The sequence below is a fragment of the Hyperoodon ampullatus genome (genome assembly GCF_949752795.1).
Source record: "Hyperoodon ampullatus genome assembly, chromosome: 1".
Lineage (NCBI taxonomy): Eukaryota > Metazoa > Chordata > Mammalia > Artiodactyla > Ziphiidae > Hyperoodon > Hyperoodon ampullatus.
The window spans coordinates 121,714,839-121,730,038 of record NC_136914.1 but is presented as its reverse complement, the minus strand read 5'-3'; the positions used below and the strand labels follow the sequence as shown (position 1 = coordinate 121,730,038).

At 40.0% G+C, this 15,200-nt stretch overlaps 1 protein-coding gene across 1 annotated transcript in view; it reads right to left on the bottom strand.

Annotated features, from left to right (window-relative positions):
* Window positions 1-276: 276 nt before the first annotated feature.
* EGLN1 (egl-9 family hypoxia inducible factor 1) overlaps window positions 277-15,200 on the bottom strand; it is a gene marked incomplete at its 5' end in the record, with an annotated part of 56,524 nt that continues 41,600 nt past the window's right edge. Inside the window, 4 exons of the mRNA XM_079709706.1 lie at window positions 277-980; window positions 2,018-2,085; window positions 4,749-4,885; window positions 9,801-9,920. Coding sequence (XP_079565832.1) covers window positions 916-980; window positions 2,018-2,085; window positions 4,749-4,885; window positions 9,801-9,920 — 390 coding nt within the window. The 3' untranslated portion in view covers window positions 277-915. The remainder of the gene's footprint in view (window positions 981-2,017; window positions 2,086-4,748; window positions 4,886-9,800; window positions 9,921-15,200) is intronic.

Here is a 15,200-nt window from a genome sequence, read left to right as displayed (position 1 = left end):
AAAGTCTTAGGAAAGGGGACAGTATCTTCTACATCTATAGGATATATATACCTGAAAGCATAAGAAAGCCCTTTATCTTGGGAACTTGATGCTGAGGATAACCTCAAGTTCATTTAGTGCCAGTCACTTTAGTTTTTTTAAAATGTAACTTAAAAGATAAAACCTTTTTACTATGTATTTTTTCTTATAAAACATGAACTAAAAGTTATTGGTAGTAAACGGTGATGGTTTTACTGTTATGTTTCACTATTAACAATGTCAGAAAAACAACAGCAGCAATTTTTAAGAGTTCAAATTAGTGTAAGACAAGACTACAAAACAATCTGATTTTTCAGTTGGTGATTAAAGTGCTCCTTTCCTTATTTTAAGTAAAAAGAAAATTAAAGTAATCATTAGTCACTGGCAACAATCATTATAAGAGGCCTTTTAGGGCAAAATTTAATAGTACGAAGAGGTTTACAAAAATAGATTGATGCTATTTTGGGGAATAATACTGTAATTTTTTTCTCAATTCAGTTTTGATAAATTGTACCTGATCATATAAAAATTACTTCAAATTCAAACTTGACTATATAAAAAAGGGAGAGATGAAATGAAGTCAGCTAGATGACAGATCTGGCAAAATATAAGAATGAAAAAATTCTACCTAGGGCACTTATTTCATGTCCAGATGTAAATACCACTTTCAGCTGATAACTTATATTCCTCCCATCACAGGTTTGGAGTCAGTCAATCATGCAGTACAAAGCCACACAGTCAAATTCTTCATTTTGATGCAACACAAAAAAGTTGTTAGTTTCCTTAAATTGCCAACTGGTGGTCTATTTTCTTTGTCCCATTTATTCGTATTCACAAGTTAACAAATAGCGTCAATAATTACTGTAGATGAAGTGGGGTATTGCTGGATCAAAGGCTCTATAAGACATCTTTACTGATTGAATCAGAAGGTTTATTGAGTTCAACCCTCACACCTTTTTCACCTGCAAGGTAAAAAAAAAAAAAATTAATTCATTCAGTAAGCACCAGAGAGCTTCTGTTACTGCTTCCCACTAAGTCCCTAACAGTACGCACAGTGTTTCAGCTTTGCAAACGCACATCATCTGAAAATGATCACACTTGCACTTCCAAAAGTTACCCTCAGGACTGTATTACGAGGCATGCAGAGACGCTGAACTAGTAAACTCTCAAAGGGAAAAATCATTCTCTACACAGAGATAATGATTTTTGTCTCCTTTTATTTGAAAAGCAAATCAAATTGCTATAAGAGCAGTGTGTTCATTATCACTGAAAGCACACTACTAGGCTTCTGTCTCAAATAATGACTTTAAAAATACACAGAAAATGCGTGAACACTCAATTTTTATAGTTTTATAAAAGGCTGATGTGGGATTATCAACGGGCTCATGAAAATACAGCTAGTTAAATCAGTCATGTGAACGAACTTGAGCAGGTTTGTGGAGGTACAAGGTAGGGTTAAAGACAAGACAGGTCAGTGGTCCATCTGATGGAAAACTCAGACCCAGCCGCTCCAGGAGATAACCCGTAACTGGGGGTGACCTATGGACGCCACTGGCAGACATGGACTCCACATGCCTGTCTGCTCTACTGATTTCAGCATGTCAATTTCTCCTTTGTATTAATTTTCTTCATGTCCACATTTTACATGGCAGACCTGGAGTACTCTTCAGAAGCATGTACATCTAAAAAGGAAAGGATATTATTACCTTTCCTCTGCAGGGAGAATGAGAGCAAGCCAGCCTGTGACTGAAAAGGATTATCACAGAAAAACTCAGCTTGTACTCAAATGATTTTCCCAGACTTGTTTGTCTCAAACTGTCCTCATCTTTGGAAAATTTTGATGGTTCAAGATAACAATGAAGATGACTTAAGAGCAGTCCTCTTAAATAGGGGAATTAAGAATCTGACGGAAACAAGGAGCGAGTCTTCTGGCTCATGGAAAGCACTGCCTGGCTGCGGGGTCTCTTCCTTCCAGTGTACCCTGGCCCCAAATGTTTACCTGTTAGATATTTTACTTTAGCTCGTGCTCTCTCATCTGCATCAAAATACCAAACAGTTATTGCGTACCTAAAAGAAAATTCAGAATAGGGTAAGAATGATCACATTGGGGAAGACAAAGGGTATTCTGTTGCAAAGGTCTATTAAAACTTGTAATGCCAAAATAATGCCTAACTTGGGATGACATCAGATGATAAGGGAGCACAGTAACAACCCACTTACTTAATCAGTAGTCCCAATGCTCAGGAGTATCACAGAGAACCAGGAGTAGCTAAAATTTATGTTGCAGAGTTGATGAGTTTTTATGACTTTCTTAATACCTACTTAACCTACTTGATTATCTGTTTTGCAAGCCCACAGCAGATCAGAAACAGACAATAAGAAGGTAAGAGTGGCTGTTACAGAAAAAGCACACTATCAATAGCACAAGTTCTAAAAGAAAAGCAGAGAAACAGAGGACTCAAGGCCAGGGGCCCTGTAGAGCAAAGGGAGGGCAAACAGTCTCCACCACTTCTGAGGACATCACTACACATATACCGGCAAAGACTTGTGATGGGGGTTTACAATTTTACAACCTGGAGTCATCAAGAAAGTTAAATTATGCTAAGAATTTTTTAGGATTTTTATCAAAGCAATTATACTATGTTTTGTTTCATTTTTCTGAAAATTTCATCACTCACTTGGAATATCTCATTTCACAAATAATGAAGAATCTCTGGTTTATTAAATACCACAAGGCACTGAGTTACAGCTTTTGGTACCAATAACGTGGAAAATGTGCACACACCACAGGAAGTGAAAGCACGCTACATATGATCAGCTCCTGAGTAGAACGTAGCAATCGGTCAGAGTGTCCTGCGGCTTCTGGCCAGTGTTCGCTGGGGGGAAAGCAACACTGACTGATCAAGTGAAGAGCCAGCAAACGTGACAGAACTAAATCCTGTAACACATCGGAAGCAACGAGTCAAAGGCAGAGCAGGGTCGGAGTCTGGGAGTCTGGGCAGCGGGGGAGGCCGAAGCCCCAGGCCACTCAGCTGGAAAGGGACAGGGCTGAGCTCGAGGTCTGGCCTCCCGGCTTCCAGAGCTCCAGCCCCTCTCCTACTACGCAGCCTCTTCTGTCCTGTCAGGCGGCCGTGGCAACAGGGAAGGTGCACAAACACTTTCCTCTGTCTTTCGCACCTGCCCTAAACTTTCAGTTACTTAGTCATCAGAGTTCTAATACCTGCCCCAAGGCCTTCCCAGAAGACAGCTGTAAAGTAGCAGGCGTGGCTCTGCTTCTCCTGCCCCTCCCCCCACCCATCTGTTTAGAGGCTCCTCCTCCCCATGTCCCCCTCTGCTGGGACTGCCACAGCCGCACCCCCCTCCCAGCCTCTGCCGACGCTGCCCTACCCCCCGCTCCCCTCACTCCAGGCCCAGTGGCAACACTGGACCCATCGATTCCCATTCAACAGCCCTGTCTCCCTCCTCCAAACCCCTGGAGCACTCCATAATTGTCTGGCATCTATTTACCACCTAAAATGTCGGTTCTATCTTCATCGAGAAAGGCTACAACCACACCGTATTATTCCATAAAAAGGAAGGTCTGTGAAGCGGTCTCTAGGGCAGAGACGGGCACCGGGGGGACGGGAGGCGAGACGGGGATTCAGGACAGCACGCCGTGTGTGATGTGACGGGACCCCCGGCCTCCACCCAGGGATTCTTTTGGCCGCTAGCCACGCTGCTCAGCCGGCACTCACTGTGATGAATTAGGGCTGAGGCAACACGGCTCGGAGTGGAGCAAGAAGGGGGGACAGGTGACAAAGTCTTCAGAGTTTGAACCTCATCAAATGCTGGCCCGTCTCTAACATCATTATCAAGAGGCAGCTCTTCTCCCTGTGTGTCTAAGGGATCTAGGCAACTGCATGCCAGTGATTCACTACTGTAATGTTCAAAGTCCCTTCTATAATGAAAAACAGGTATTTAAAAAGTAGCACTTTTTTTTCCCAAACATTCATTTTGATAACAATGTCTGTAACATCTTCCATTTTAATAGTCTAAACATTTTAACTGGGTCATGGTAAATGGTAAAAGAAATGTTTTTAAGAATACATTAAACATTAATAGGTTTAGAAAAATAAACTTCGTAGGAAGAGACTGTAACGTAGAAAATAATGCAGAGGAGCGTGTAACGAGCCTAACAGATGCTTACTGTTAAAACTGAAGGGTGACTTTTCTAACATTAACTCCCAAATACCTCTTCTCTACTTGTCTTTGCTCTACTCTTCTTCCTCTGTATTTCTACTCTCTGGTTACGTGTTCTTCTCTTCTGTATCAGTTTTCTACGTCATCCCTCTGCCCCCCACCCCTGCCGGACCACCTTAAACAAAGTTGCCCTTTCCCTTCTCTATCTAATCTTTATTCCCCAAGTGAATACTCTCACCAGATCCGAGACCGGATAGTAGTTAAGAGATGCACAAAACAAGGAAACGGGGCTGGGAAGACGGGAGCCCCGTGCTTCCCTGACTGACCCCAGACAAGGAGTGACTGTGCAAAGAGACTCACAAGCATTTGGTACCAACTGTGAATCAATCTTATAGAATTATTCAAATTAAACAGTTACGACTAAGGCCCTATGATAAAGGCAAGTGAAGAACAAGAAAACACGCATTAGAAAATGTTCATGTTTATCCTAGGTATCCCCTCCTACCCTACCATGCTCTTTACCAATTCTTTCTTAAAGGGAGGACTACTACCTTGTAGCGTATGCTGGTTGTACTTCGTGAGGGTTGCGACGGTCGGACCAGAAAAACAGCAGTCTATCAAACCTGGGTTCAATGTCGGCAAACTGGGCCTTGCCTTCCGGGAAAATTCGAAGTATACCTCCACTTACCTAGGAAAAGGGCCAAATATGTAAGCATGAGTGACCAAGAATACTACAAAATTAAACTTACGGGGGGAAAAAGACCAATTCAGGATATCAGAAGTCTTAAATCAATTCCTCACAAATATATCTCGGTTAACAAGGTCGGAAGGTGAGCTGAGATTTCAAGTACACACACCAATACAAGGAAACATTCGTTCCTTCTTTTAGAGAATTTTGTAAATACTTGGTGAGACAGATGTATATGATCTGAACTCAGAAGTCTTCAAATGACACGTGAAAGCCTGAAAAAGTAGTAAGCATTTCTTATTTATATATGGTGATGATTTGCTTAACCGACTCTTAAAAATGTATCCATATCTAGTCATCTTGACTAAATTACTACAAATGGTTTAAGTATGTCAAAGAACTAGCTCTTTGCCCTTAACTGGGCAGTCACAAATCTAATGCCTCTTATTTAAGGAATTCACTAAGCCAGTAGAAAGTGTCATTTATCATCAGTGCTCCCGTCATTATTAGAAACTGCAGCTCTCCCTCCCCAGACTGGGCCTGACACGCCGATGACTCCCTGCCTATACACCTGGACTCCCTTCACTAAGGATCATTACTATTTACCCCAGCAGATATCCTTCTCTGTTTGGGACCAGATGGACTCACCTATTCATTCTGATACTGACTGGGTGTCTATTGTTCTGGGACCTGTCCTGGGCCCTGGGTGCGAGTAGGAAATAATTCAGACAGATGTTGTCCTTGTGGTAATTATAATCGGGGGGGGGGGAGTAAAGCGAGGTAAACCCCACCCAAGTGAGTAGCTCTTCACCCTTGGAAAACTAAACTCCTAACAGGTAGACTCTTAAATTGAAAGGCACATGGATACTTGATCAAGCCACCGTGGAGGTGAGCCTATTCCTTGGTTCCACTACAGCCAGAGAAGCTGTTTACAGGCTCACTGTCAAGTAAGGTAGATTCAAGCTACCCGGCTCCCTTGCCTTCCTTCCTCAGGTTCCAGCGTTGTTCCAAGCGACTCCCAAAGTGCTCATGCAGACATCTTTTAAAGGAGCTCTGGACTGTGACCGAGAACATGCCTCTTTTCTCTCCCCCTGCCCTCTGCCCTTTCACTGGAGTCACTGGGAATAGCACAGGCCATCTGCTGAAAATGTTCAGAAACACGTAGTTGAAGCCACTAGTCCTCCTCTGGGACACGTTCCCTGACCCCTGAATTAGGCGGGCTCCCACGTGTCCCCACAGCAATCTGTCCTGCACTTGGCATAGCCAACTGTAATCATCCATCTACTGATCTGTACCCTCCACTCCAGCCCAAGCTCTAGGAGGGATAGTTCTATTTCTGCTGTTTCCAGCACCCAGAACAACTTCTGCCACAGTGTACATATTCAGTGCAATCTTGCAGTGAAAGTTTTCAGTTTTACATATAAAAATACTGAAGACTTTTCTCTGCTTATACGCTAATTTAAAAACAATGTATTAATGACCTTGGACAGGTCATATAAAAATTAAAAGATCAGCCTAGAAAGAACCTAGATTCTAACAAAATGTAGAATTTGAGTTGATCAAACATATTCCTAGTTTTCTAGATATTCACAAAATCGGAAAAAAAAATTTTAATTCTAACCAAATTTATAGCAATTTGTTTTGTGCGCTGGGCTCAAGGTGAATTACCAAATTTATGTCTGTATTTCAAACTTTAAAAGCTATAACAAAAAACCATGTTTGTTGACATAATGACTCAAAATATACTTAGCAGTAAAACTTACCTCTACTTTGAACTTGGAGTAGGACAGAGGAAATTTTTTTTTTCCCCAGAAAAGTAACATTTTTTACTTTTAACTACTTGTCACACTTCTATAATACTTTCTATTCTTGCATTTGTTTTGTTACTTGCTCTTTTTTTTTTAATTCTAAACTTTACTCATTTTATTGAGGTATAGTTGATTTACAATATTGTATTAGTTTTAGATGTACAGCAGAGTGATTCGGTTATACACGTATGTGTGCATATCTATATTCTCTTTTAAAAATTCTTGTCGATTATAGTTTATTACAAGACATTGGATACGGTTCCCTGTGCTATATAGTAAATCCTCGTTTACCTATTTTATATATAGTGCTGTGTATCTGTTAATCCCAAACTCCCAATTTATCCCTCTCCCCTTTCCCCTTTGGTAACCATAAGTTTGTTTTCTATGTCTGAGCCTGTTTCTATTTTGTAAATAAGTTCATTTGTAATATTTTTTAGATTCTACATATAAGTGATATCATATAATATTTGTCTTTCTCTGTCTTACTTCACTTAGCATGATAATCTCTAAGTTCATCCATGTTGCTGCAAATGGCATTATTTTGTTCTTTTTTGTACCTGAGTAGTATTCCATTGTATATATGTATCACATCTTCTTTATCCATTCCTCTGTTGATAGACCCTTAGGTTGCTTCCATGCCTTGGATATTGTAAGTAGTGCCGCTATGAACACTGGGGTGCATGTATCTTTTTGAATTAGAGCTTTCGTCTTTTCCAGATACATGCCCAGGAGTGGGATTGCTGGATCATATGGTAACTCTTTTTAGTTTCTTAAGGAACCTCCATACTGTTCTCCATAGTGGCTGCACCAATTTACATCCCCACCAACAGTGCAAGAGGGTTCCCTTTTCTCCACACCCTCTCCAGCATTTATTATTTGTAGACTTTTTGATGATGGCCATTCTGACCATTCTGTGAGGTGTTACCTCATTGTACTTTTGATTTGCATTTCTCTGATAATTAGTAATGTTGAGCATCTTTTCATGTGCCTGTTGGCCATCTGCATGTCTTCTTTGGAGAAATGTCTACTTAGGTCTTCTGCCATTTTCCGATTGGGTTGTTTTTTTTGTTATTGAATTGTATGAGCTGTTTGTATATTCTGGAAATTAAGCCTTTGTTGGTCGCACTGTTTGCAAATATTTTCTCCCAGTGCATAGGCGTCTTTTCTTTTTGTTTATGGTTTCCCTTGCAGTGCAAAAGCTTATAAGTTTGATTAGGTCCCATTTGTTTATTTTTGCTTTTGTTTCTATTGCCTTGGGAGACTGACCTAAGAAAAACATTGGTACGATTTATGTTGGAGGATGTTTTGCCTGTGTTCTCTTCTAGTTTTATGCTGTCATGTCTTATATTTAAGTCTTTAAGCCATTTTGAGTCTATTTTTGTGCATGGTGTGAAGGTGTGTTCTAACTTCACTGATTTACATGCAGCTGTCCAACTTTCCCAGCACCACGTGCTGAAGAGACTGTCTTTTCTCCACTGTATATTCTTGCCTGCTCTGTCAAAGATTAACTGACCGTAGGTGTGTGGGTTTGTTTCTGGGCTCTCTATTCTGTCTCACCAATCTATATGTCTGTTTCTGTGCCAACACCACGCTGTTTTGATTACTGTAGCTTTGGAGTATAGTCTGAAGTCTGGGAGGGCTGTGCCTCCAGCTTTGTTCTTTTTCCTCAGGATCACTTTGGCAATTCTGGCTTTTTTGTGATTCTATATGAATTTTAGGATGATCTGTTCTAGTTATGTGAAAAATGTCATGGCTAATCTGATGGGGATTTCATTAAATCTGTAGACTGCTTTGGGTTATACTAATTCTTTCAATCCAAAAGCATGGAATATCTTCCCTTTTCCTTGCATCATCTTTGATTTCCTTTATCAGTGTCTTATAGTTCTCAGCATATAAGTCCTTCACCTCCTTGGTTAGATTTATTCCTAGATATATTCTTTTTATGATGTGATTTTAAACAGAATTTTTTTTTACTTTCTCTTTCTGATATTTCATTGTTAGTGTAAAGAAATGCAACAGATTTCTGTATATTAATCTTGTATCCTGCTACCTTGCTGAATTCATTTATCAGTTCTAACCGTTTGTGTGTGGAATCTTTAGGGTTTTCTACATATAGTATCAAGGACAAAGGAAATTCTTTAAATCAGTATGATATAGAAAGATTACTGGATCACTGTGAGCATACTCTAAGTTTTAGGATTTGCTTTTAGAACAGGACTAAGTTTTTGCACATTTAAGACCTGGTGATTTCCATTTATGTGTGTATGTGTGTGGTGGAAGAAGGTGTTTTAAAGGTTATTTGATTTTTAAAAAAATTACCTTGGCTACACAAGTGTGTTCACTCTCTGAAAATCCACTGGGCTATACATTATGTTCACTTTTCTATTTAAATATTTTGCTTCAGTACATGTAAATAAAAAGAGATTTTTTATAAAAATCAACCAAAAATTAGTTTATACAACCTCCAGTGCAATAATACATGACACACTTCTAAAGTTTAAATCATTTAAACTTAAGTGAAACTCAGGCTGATGTTAAGGGAATAAATATTTGCAACACGAGAAATTGGATGCGCTGTACATTCTAACTGGTTTTACAGGATTTTTCAGTACCGATAAACTAGTTTTTCATAATCCGGGGACAAAGAAATCCTGCCTCCAATATCCCATAGCTCAGTGCCAGACAACACCTCTGCAACAATGCAAAGCACGAAATGCAGGTGCTTAAAGAGCAAATAACTCTTCATAATCATAATACATAATCTCCCACAGAAGTCATGATAAAACAAACACTCTCAGAAGTGTTTTTATAAAAACTATTAGAAGGGATATTATTTTAATAAAAGATACTTTTGTTAAAGTTAAATTTTGGATATGAATGTTTCAACATCCGAAATAAGGGAATCTACTTTTTGAGCTCTATTAGGATCTGTTTCATGTTAACAAAGATCCACTCCTAATACCTGAGTGAAACACATCTAAGGAGAAATGTTTAACTGTTCCACATTTTAAAGACAGTCTCACCTATGAGGAGTATGAATCTTAACACTACGTGTGAGGAAAAAATACCTGTAAGAAAAAAAAAAAATGCTCAATGAGGTGGCATACCTTGGCATCCCAGTCTTTATTAAGATAATATATACATGTCACACATCTTCCATCTCCATTTGGATTATCGACATGACGTACATAACCCGTTCCGTTGCCTGGATAACAAGCAACCATGGCCTGTAATAATAATAATAATAATAATAAATTAAAAAGTCCACGTATGAATAAAAAGGGAAAACAGCTTACAGCAAAGATCTCTGATTTTTGGCTACTCTGACTTACTCTTAAATTCTTTCTCTAATAAAAATCATGTTTGTAGATAGAAGAGGTAAAAATCTTCTATGCTGGCATTAAGAAAAAAACACAGGGTAGGCTGATGAACAATGCAAAGTGTGGTGAATTCTGTCTCACAGCAATGGGAAAAGCTGACGTGGAAGGATCGGAAAGCCTGCAGGACCCTCTTTCGTGATCGTTACTCATGCCGATGATCAAGATCAGGTGGGCTTTGTCCTGCTCCATGGGAGATGGCCACCCTCCCTGAGCTCACCACAGAACACCTGCGCTGCCGTCTGACAGTCACACGCATCCTCTGATACCATCTCTGAGTGGTACCAATTTGGATAGGCACAATTTTAGAAGGTCAACTCCAAACACTAACTCATTTAATGTCAGTGATTTTTTTAAAAAAAGGCTAAACAACAAATTAGCATGTGACGAACCCCTCTTCAAATCAGAAAGTCATTTTTTCACTCAGATTATAACAAGGTGTAGTTCAGAAGACTGTTGGGTTTAAGTATGAAGGCGTAAGAGGGGCCCAAAATAAAAAGCACCAAATAACTTGCATGTCCTAGAAATGTAGTACATTATAATGAAGTGAAATTAGTAAGGGTAATTTTTTTTTAATCTCAGGAATTATGAAGAAAACAAAAACAAAGATGCTCAAGATTACCAGTTATTCTTGATATTCTTTATTTCTCTAATTTCTCCACATATTAAAGTTAGTGGATCAGTAATAATGTCAATGAATTAGTGTAAGGCAACAAACAGTAATTAAATTACATCATTATATAAGATAAATGGCAAATGCTAATTTTTAAAATTCCTAAGTGAACAAATAACTCCGTTCTATCTCTGAGGGACTAGAAAGCATTTTAAACCTGAATGCTTAAAAAAAAAATCACATTTTCATAGACACCTGGACCTACTGCTCTTTATCAGAAGAAGAATTTTTGGTGAAGATTACTTATGTCTCTATTTTTCGTAATTCTAGACAGACTTTAAATCCCTCTTCTTGTGACCTGAGGTTGTAATAAGAGGGAGAATGACATGTTTCTTGCATTTAATAATGCTCAATAAAAGATAAACCCAATTTCCTTGTCATTAGCTGCAAAGGAAAGGCATATGTAGCAGACCTTGAACAGTAACTATAAACAGGTACTAATTTAATAATGCAATTAATCCATATATGATTAATTGAGACAATTATGGTAAATTACTTGATACATTCTTATCAACAAAAAAGAAGGAAAAAAGAAAAGAAAAATCAACCTGAACTCTTCCCTAAGGAGTTCTCATCTCGAGGAAGTTTACTCAGGCCTCCCTCCAACTATCTGGTTTGTAACCTCAGCATTTCTCTTGTAAGAACAAATGGGAAAATCTTTCTTCGATCATCCACCCCATCCCATCCCTGCATTTAACAAACACCTCTTGAGCACCTACTATGTACATGAAAGGCCCTGGGGCTAAAATGATGAACAAGGTCTCTTGCTTTCATTTATTATGGAACTCAGCACAGTGGGGTAAACAATCAACAAACAAATAGATATACAACGTGATGTTAGGTAGTGATGATTTTCTTCATATCTTATGAAAAGATAACACATTATTGACTGGGGGATTTTTGCAGAAACTAACGTCTGTGGCGTTAATACATCTCCGGTCAATAATGTGTTAAGCTGAAGGATACAGAAAGTGACAGAACGATACTCTGACCGCTCTGAGGATCTAACACTGAGCAGAGATGAAAGGAAGGGAGTGGCGGGTCGTGTGTCCGTGTGCGGGGGGAGCACGTCCGGCAGAGGGCCCACGAGCACAGAGGCAGCAGTGGTGTGGCAGGCGGAGAGCAGCAGCAGGACAGCTGCAGGAAAAGGAGGGCAAAGGATGGCCGGAGGGGGTCCAGCAGACCATGGTGAGGACGCTGGACACTGCTCTGAAAGTGACAGGAGGCCAATGGAGGACACACCTGATTAATGTCTGAAGAAGGTCAGTTTAGATTCTGTATGAATAAAAAATAACGACTGCAATAACCTCAATGTCACCCACTACCTAACATCCACTGGGCGTTTACTATTTGCCAAGTGCTACTCTAAGTAATTTATGTATAATAACTTATCTGACACAACTGTATGAGGTAACTAGTACCATCCTCCTCCTCTTCATTTAACTGTTAAGGAAACTGAGGCCCAGAAAGGTTAATTAAGGTTCTTAATGACATATGACAGTTGACCCAGGTATGAATGCAGGCAGTCTGGTTTAAGAACCCATGTAACTGACCACTGTACTAGACTGTGGTGTGTGTGTTGGGGGACCGGGGGTGGAGAGTGATAAAAGAAGACTGCTAATTGGCTACTGCAGTTTGTTTCTAGGAGAAAAACAAAAAAGAGGCTGACCAGGGTGGCAAGGTGGGATGTATTCTGAAGGCAGAAAAGCAACATGATGTGCTCAGAGACTAGAAGCGGAGAGTAGGAAAGAGTCAAGGATGACTGCAGGTTTCAGCCTGTGTAACTGAATGAATGGAGCTAACTATTTACCAAGATGGAAACACTAGGTGAAAGAGTGGTTTTAGTAACATGCACAGGGTAGGAAAGGAGTTTCTCAGCAACAGTCACGATGAGCCAGACATCCCAGAGTAGAACAGAATTGAAGACACCAGGATTATGCCTCAAGATGGGATCTGTTTGTGTCAGTCACTTCTACTTCGCTTTCCTTAGGGTTACTGGAGGTACCTGGGGGAAGCCACTGGTGACGGGGGGTCCAGTGAAATGAGAAGAGGCCGAACATTTGTTTGGTCTTGCCCCAGCCTTCAACTAGGGGCAGCATTTATCTGTGTCCTTTGAATTCCAAGTGAGACTTTTGGAAAAAATAAAAGATGCAATAAAAGCTTTAAACAATTGTATTAATTAAATTTTGTAATCCCTGATATAGCTCACTCACGCCCACCTAAATGTATTATCTGAGGTGCCATTACCACTTTAGCCTGGCCTGCTGTTCCCTAGATCCCTTTAGCTCTGCTCTGGTGGCAGGGACACCACCAAATGTAGAGAAAGGAAGGAAGGCGAAGGGGATCAGTGATACACAGGGCCTGCATTTTATCTGCCAGCTTGACCTGTCAATACCAGCCACAGGAAAGGCAGCAGTACATTAGTACAACTGTAAAAGGATAAAATGCAAAACACCAGCGTAACCCAGCGAACTAGACGGCCTATCAATAATTACAGCTAACTGTGGGTGGCTATAAAATAAGAGTGATGCATAAATGAGAAGGAAGCAAGGCGATCCTGATCCCAGAACACAGACAAGCCCTTCCGTGCCTATAACTAGAGACTCTTAAGAGGAAAAGGGAGAGCCAAGCATACCCAGAAAAAGCAGATCGTCATGGAAAACCTGAGACCCAAAAGAGCCGACTCCTAGAGGTTCTGGGAAAAGATAAATTTTGTAGGGAACATGCAAAGATTTGGAAGGGTCATAAATTCATTCAAGTATCTGTGTGGCCTAAAAATGCCACAGTGAAACTGCACTTAGCAATTCATGTGTGTCCTGACACTCCTCCCCATTTGGATTCTAGAAAACATAAAAAGGTATTTCTATAACGTCTCATGAAATCTGGAAGCTGTTATATTTAAAACAAGTATTCATATTTAAATAAAGTTATCCTTAGCTATGGTTTGGGTTATCAAAATTTAAAGTTCCTTAAATGTAACACAGTGCTTCCAGGTTTGAAATAATATTTATGCTTTATGTCTTAACTGGTAATTTTGTTTTCCTGGTATATATATACATATTTTTTTTTAATTTATTTATTCATTTTTGGCTGCGTTGGGTCTTCACTGTGAAGCCCGGGCTTCTCACTGAGGTGGCTTCTCTTGTTGCAGAGCGTGGGCTCTAGGTGTGCGGGCTTCAGTAGTTGTGGCTCGTGGGCTCAGCAGCTGTGGCTCGTGGGCTCCAGAGTGCAGGCTCAGTAGTTGTGGCGCTCGGGGTTAGGTGCTCCACAGCATTTGGGATCTTCCTGGACCAGGGATCGAACCTGTGTCTCCTGCACTGGCAGGCAGATTCTTAACCACTGCGCCACCACGGAAGCCCCTTCCTGGTATATTTTATATATATTTGTGTAAAAAAGACTCTTGATATTGCTGTTCTTGTTTTGTTTGTTTTTAATATGCAGATTCTTATTCACAATACTTCTAATAAATTCAATTTATTTTCTCTTAATCTCTTGATAAAGCAACTAATAACAACTCATTCAACACTTGATTTTACCTGCTTGAGCACGTTATTAGTCTAGAAGTCATTAGCAGTATTAAAAAATATTTATGCAATACCTACCATATCACACTACAAAAAGGGTCAGTGTGATATCTGTCTGAAAGGACTTAACTGGAAAGAAAGAAAACACCAGGCACTTACAAATCAACTGATAAAACTGAGTAGTGCAAATAATAAACAGGAAAATAATTCTGAAAAAAAGGAATTATTCATGTGGGATAAAATAAAGGGACAAGGCTCTGAGCTACACATGACTCCAGCTTATCTTTAAAGGACAGATGTGATCTGGAAAGGTGAAGGGATAAAAAGCAAACAGTATAAGCATGACAAATATAGGAAACAGCTGAGGGGACAGTGGGGTATTTTTATAATGGTCTGCTCTGTCACTTAATTACTTAAGTAGTAAAGTTAATTTGGTAAAAATAGGATGAAATCTTGAAAATTCAGCAGAGGAAGAAGGACATGAAAGGTAGGTAAGCAGCAGTGAGCCACTGTGGTCCCTGGGTAGCGATGGCCACAACAAAAGCTTTTAAGAAGGAAGCTTCCCTATTCTGGGATTTATATGCAAGATTATTGTAAGATAATGCACACTGCTATGGTCTGAATGTTCGTGTCCCTTCCTAAATTCACATGGTGAAATTCTAACCCCCAAAGACTTAGGTGGCGGGACCTTTGGGAGGTGCTGAGGTCACAAAGGGGAAGCCCTCATGAATGGATTAGTGCTCTTATAAAGGGGCTCTGGAGGTAACCCTGCCCCTTCCACCATGTGAGGACACAACCAGAAGTCACTGGCTACGAACCAGTAAAGGGCCCTCACCACACAGTGACCAGCATGGTCGCCTTGATTTTGGACTTTTCAGCCCCTAGGGCTGTGAGCAATACATTTCTGTGTTAATAAGCTACCCAGTCTGTGGT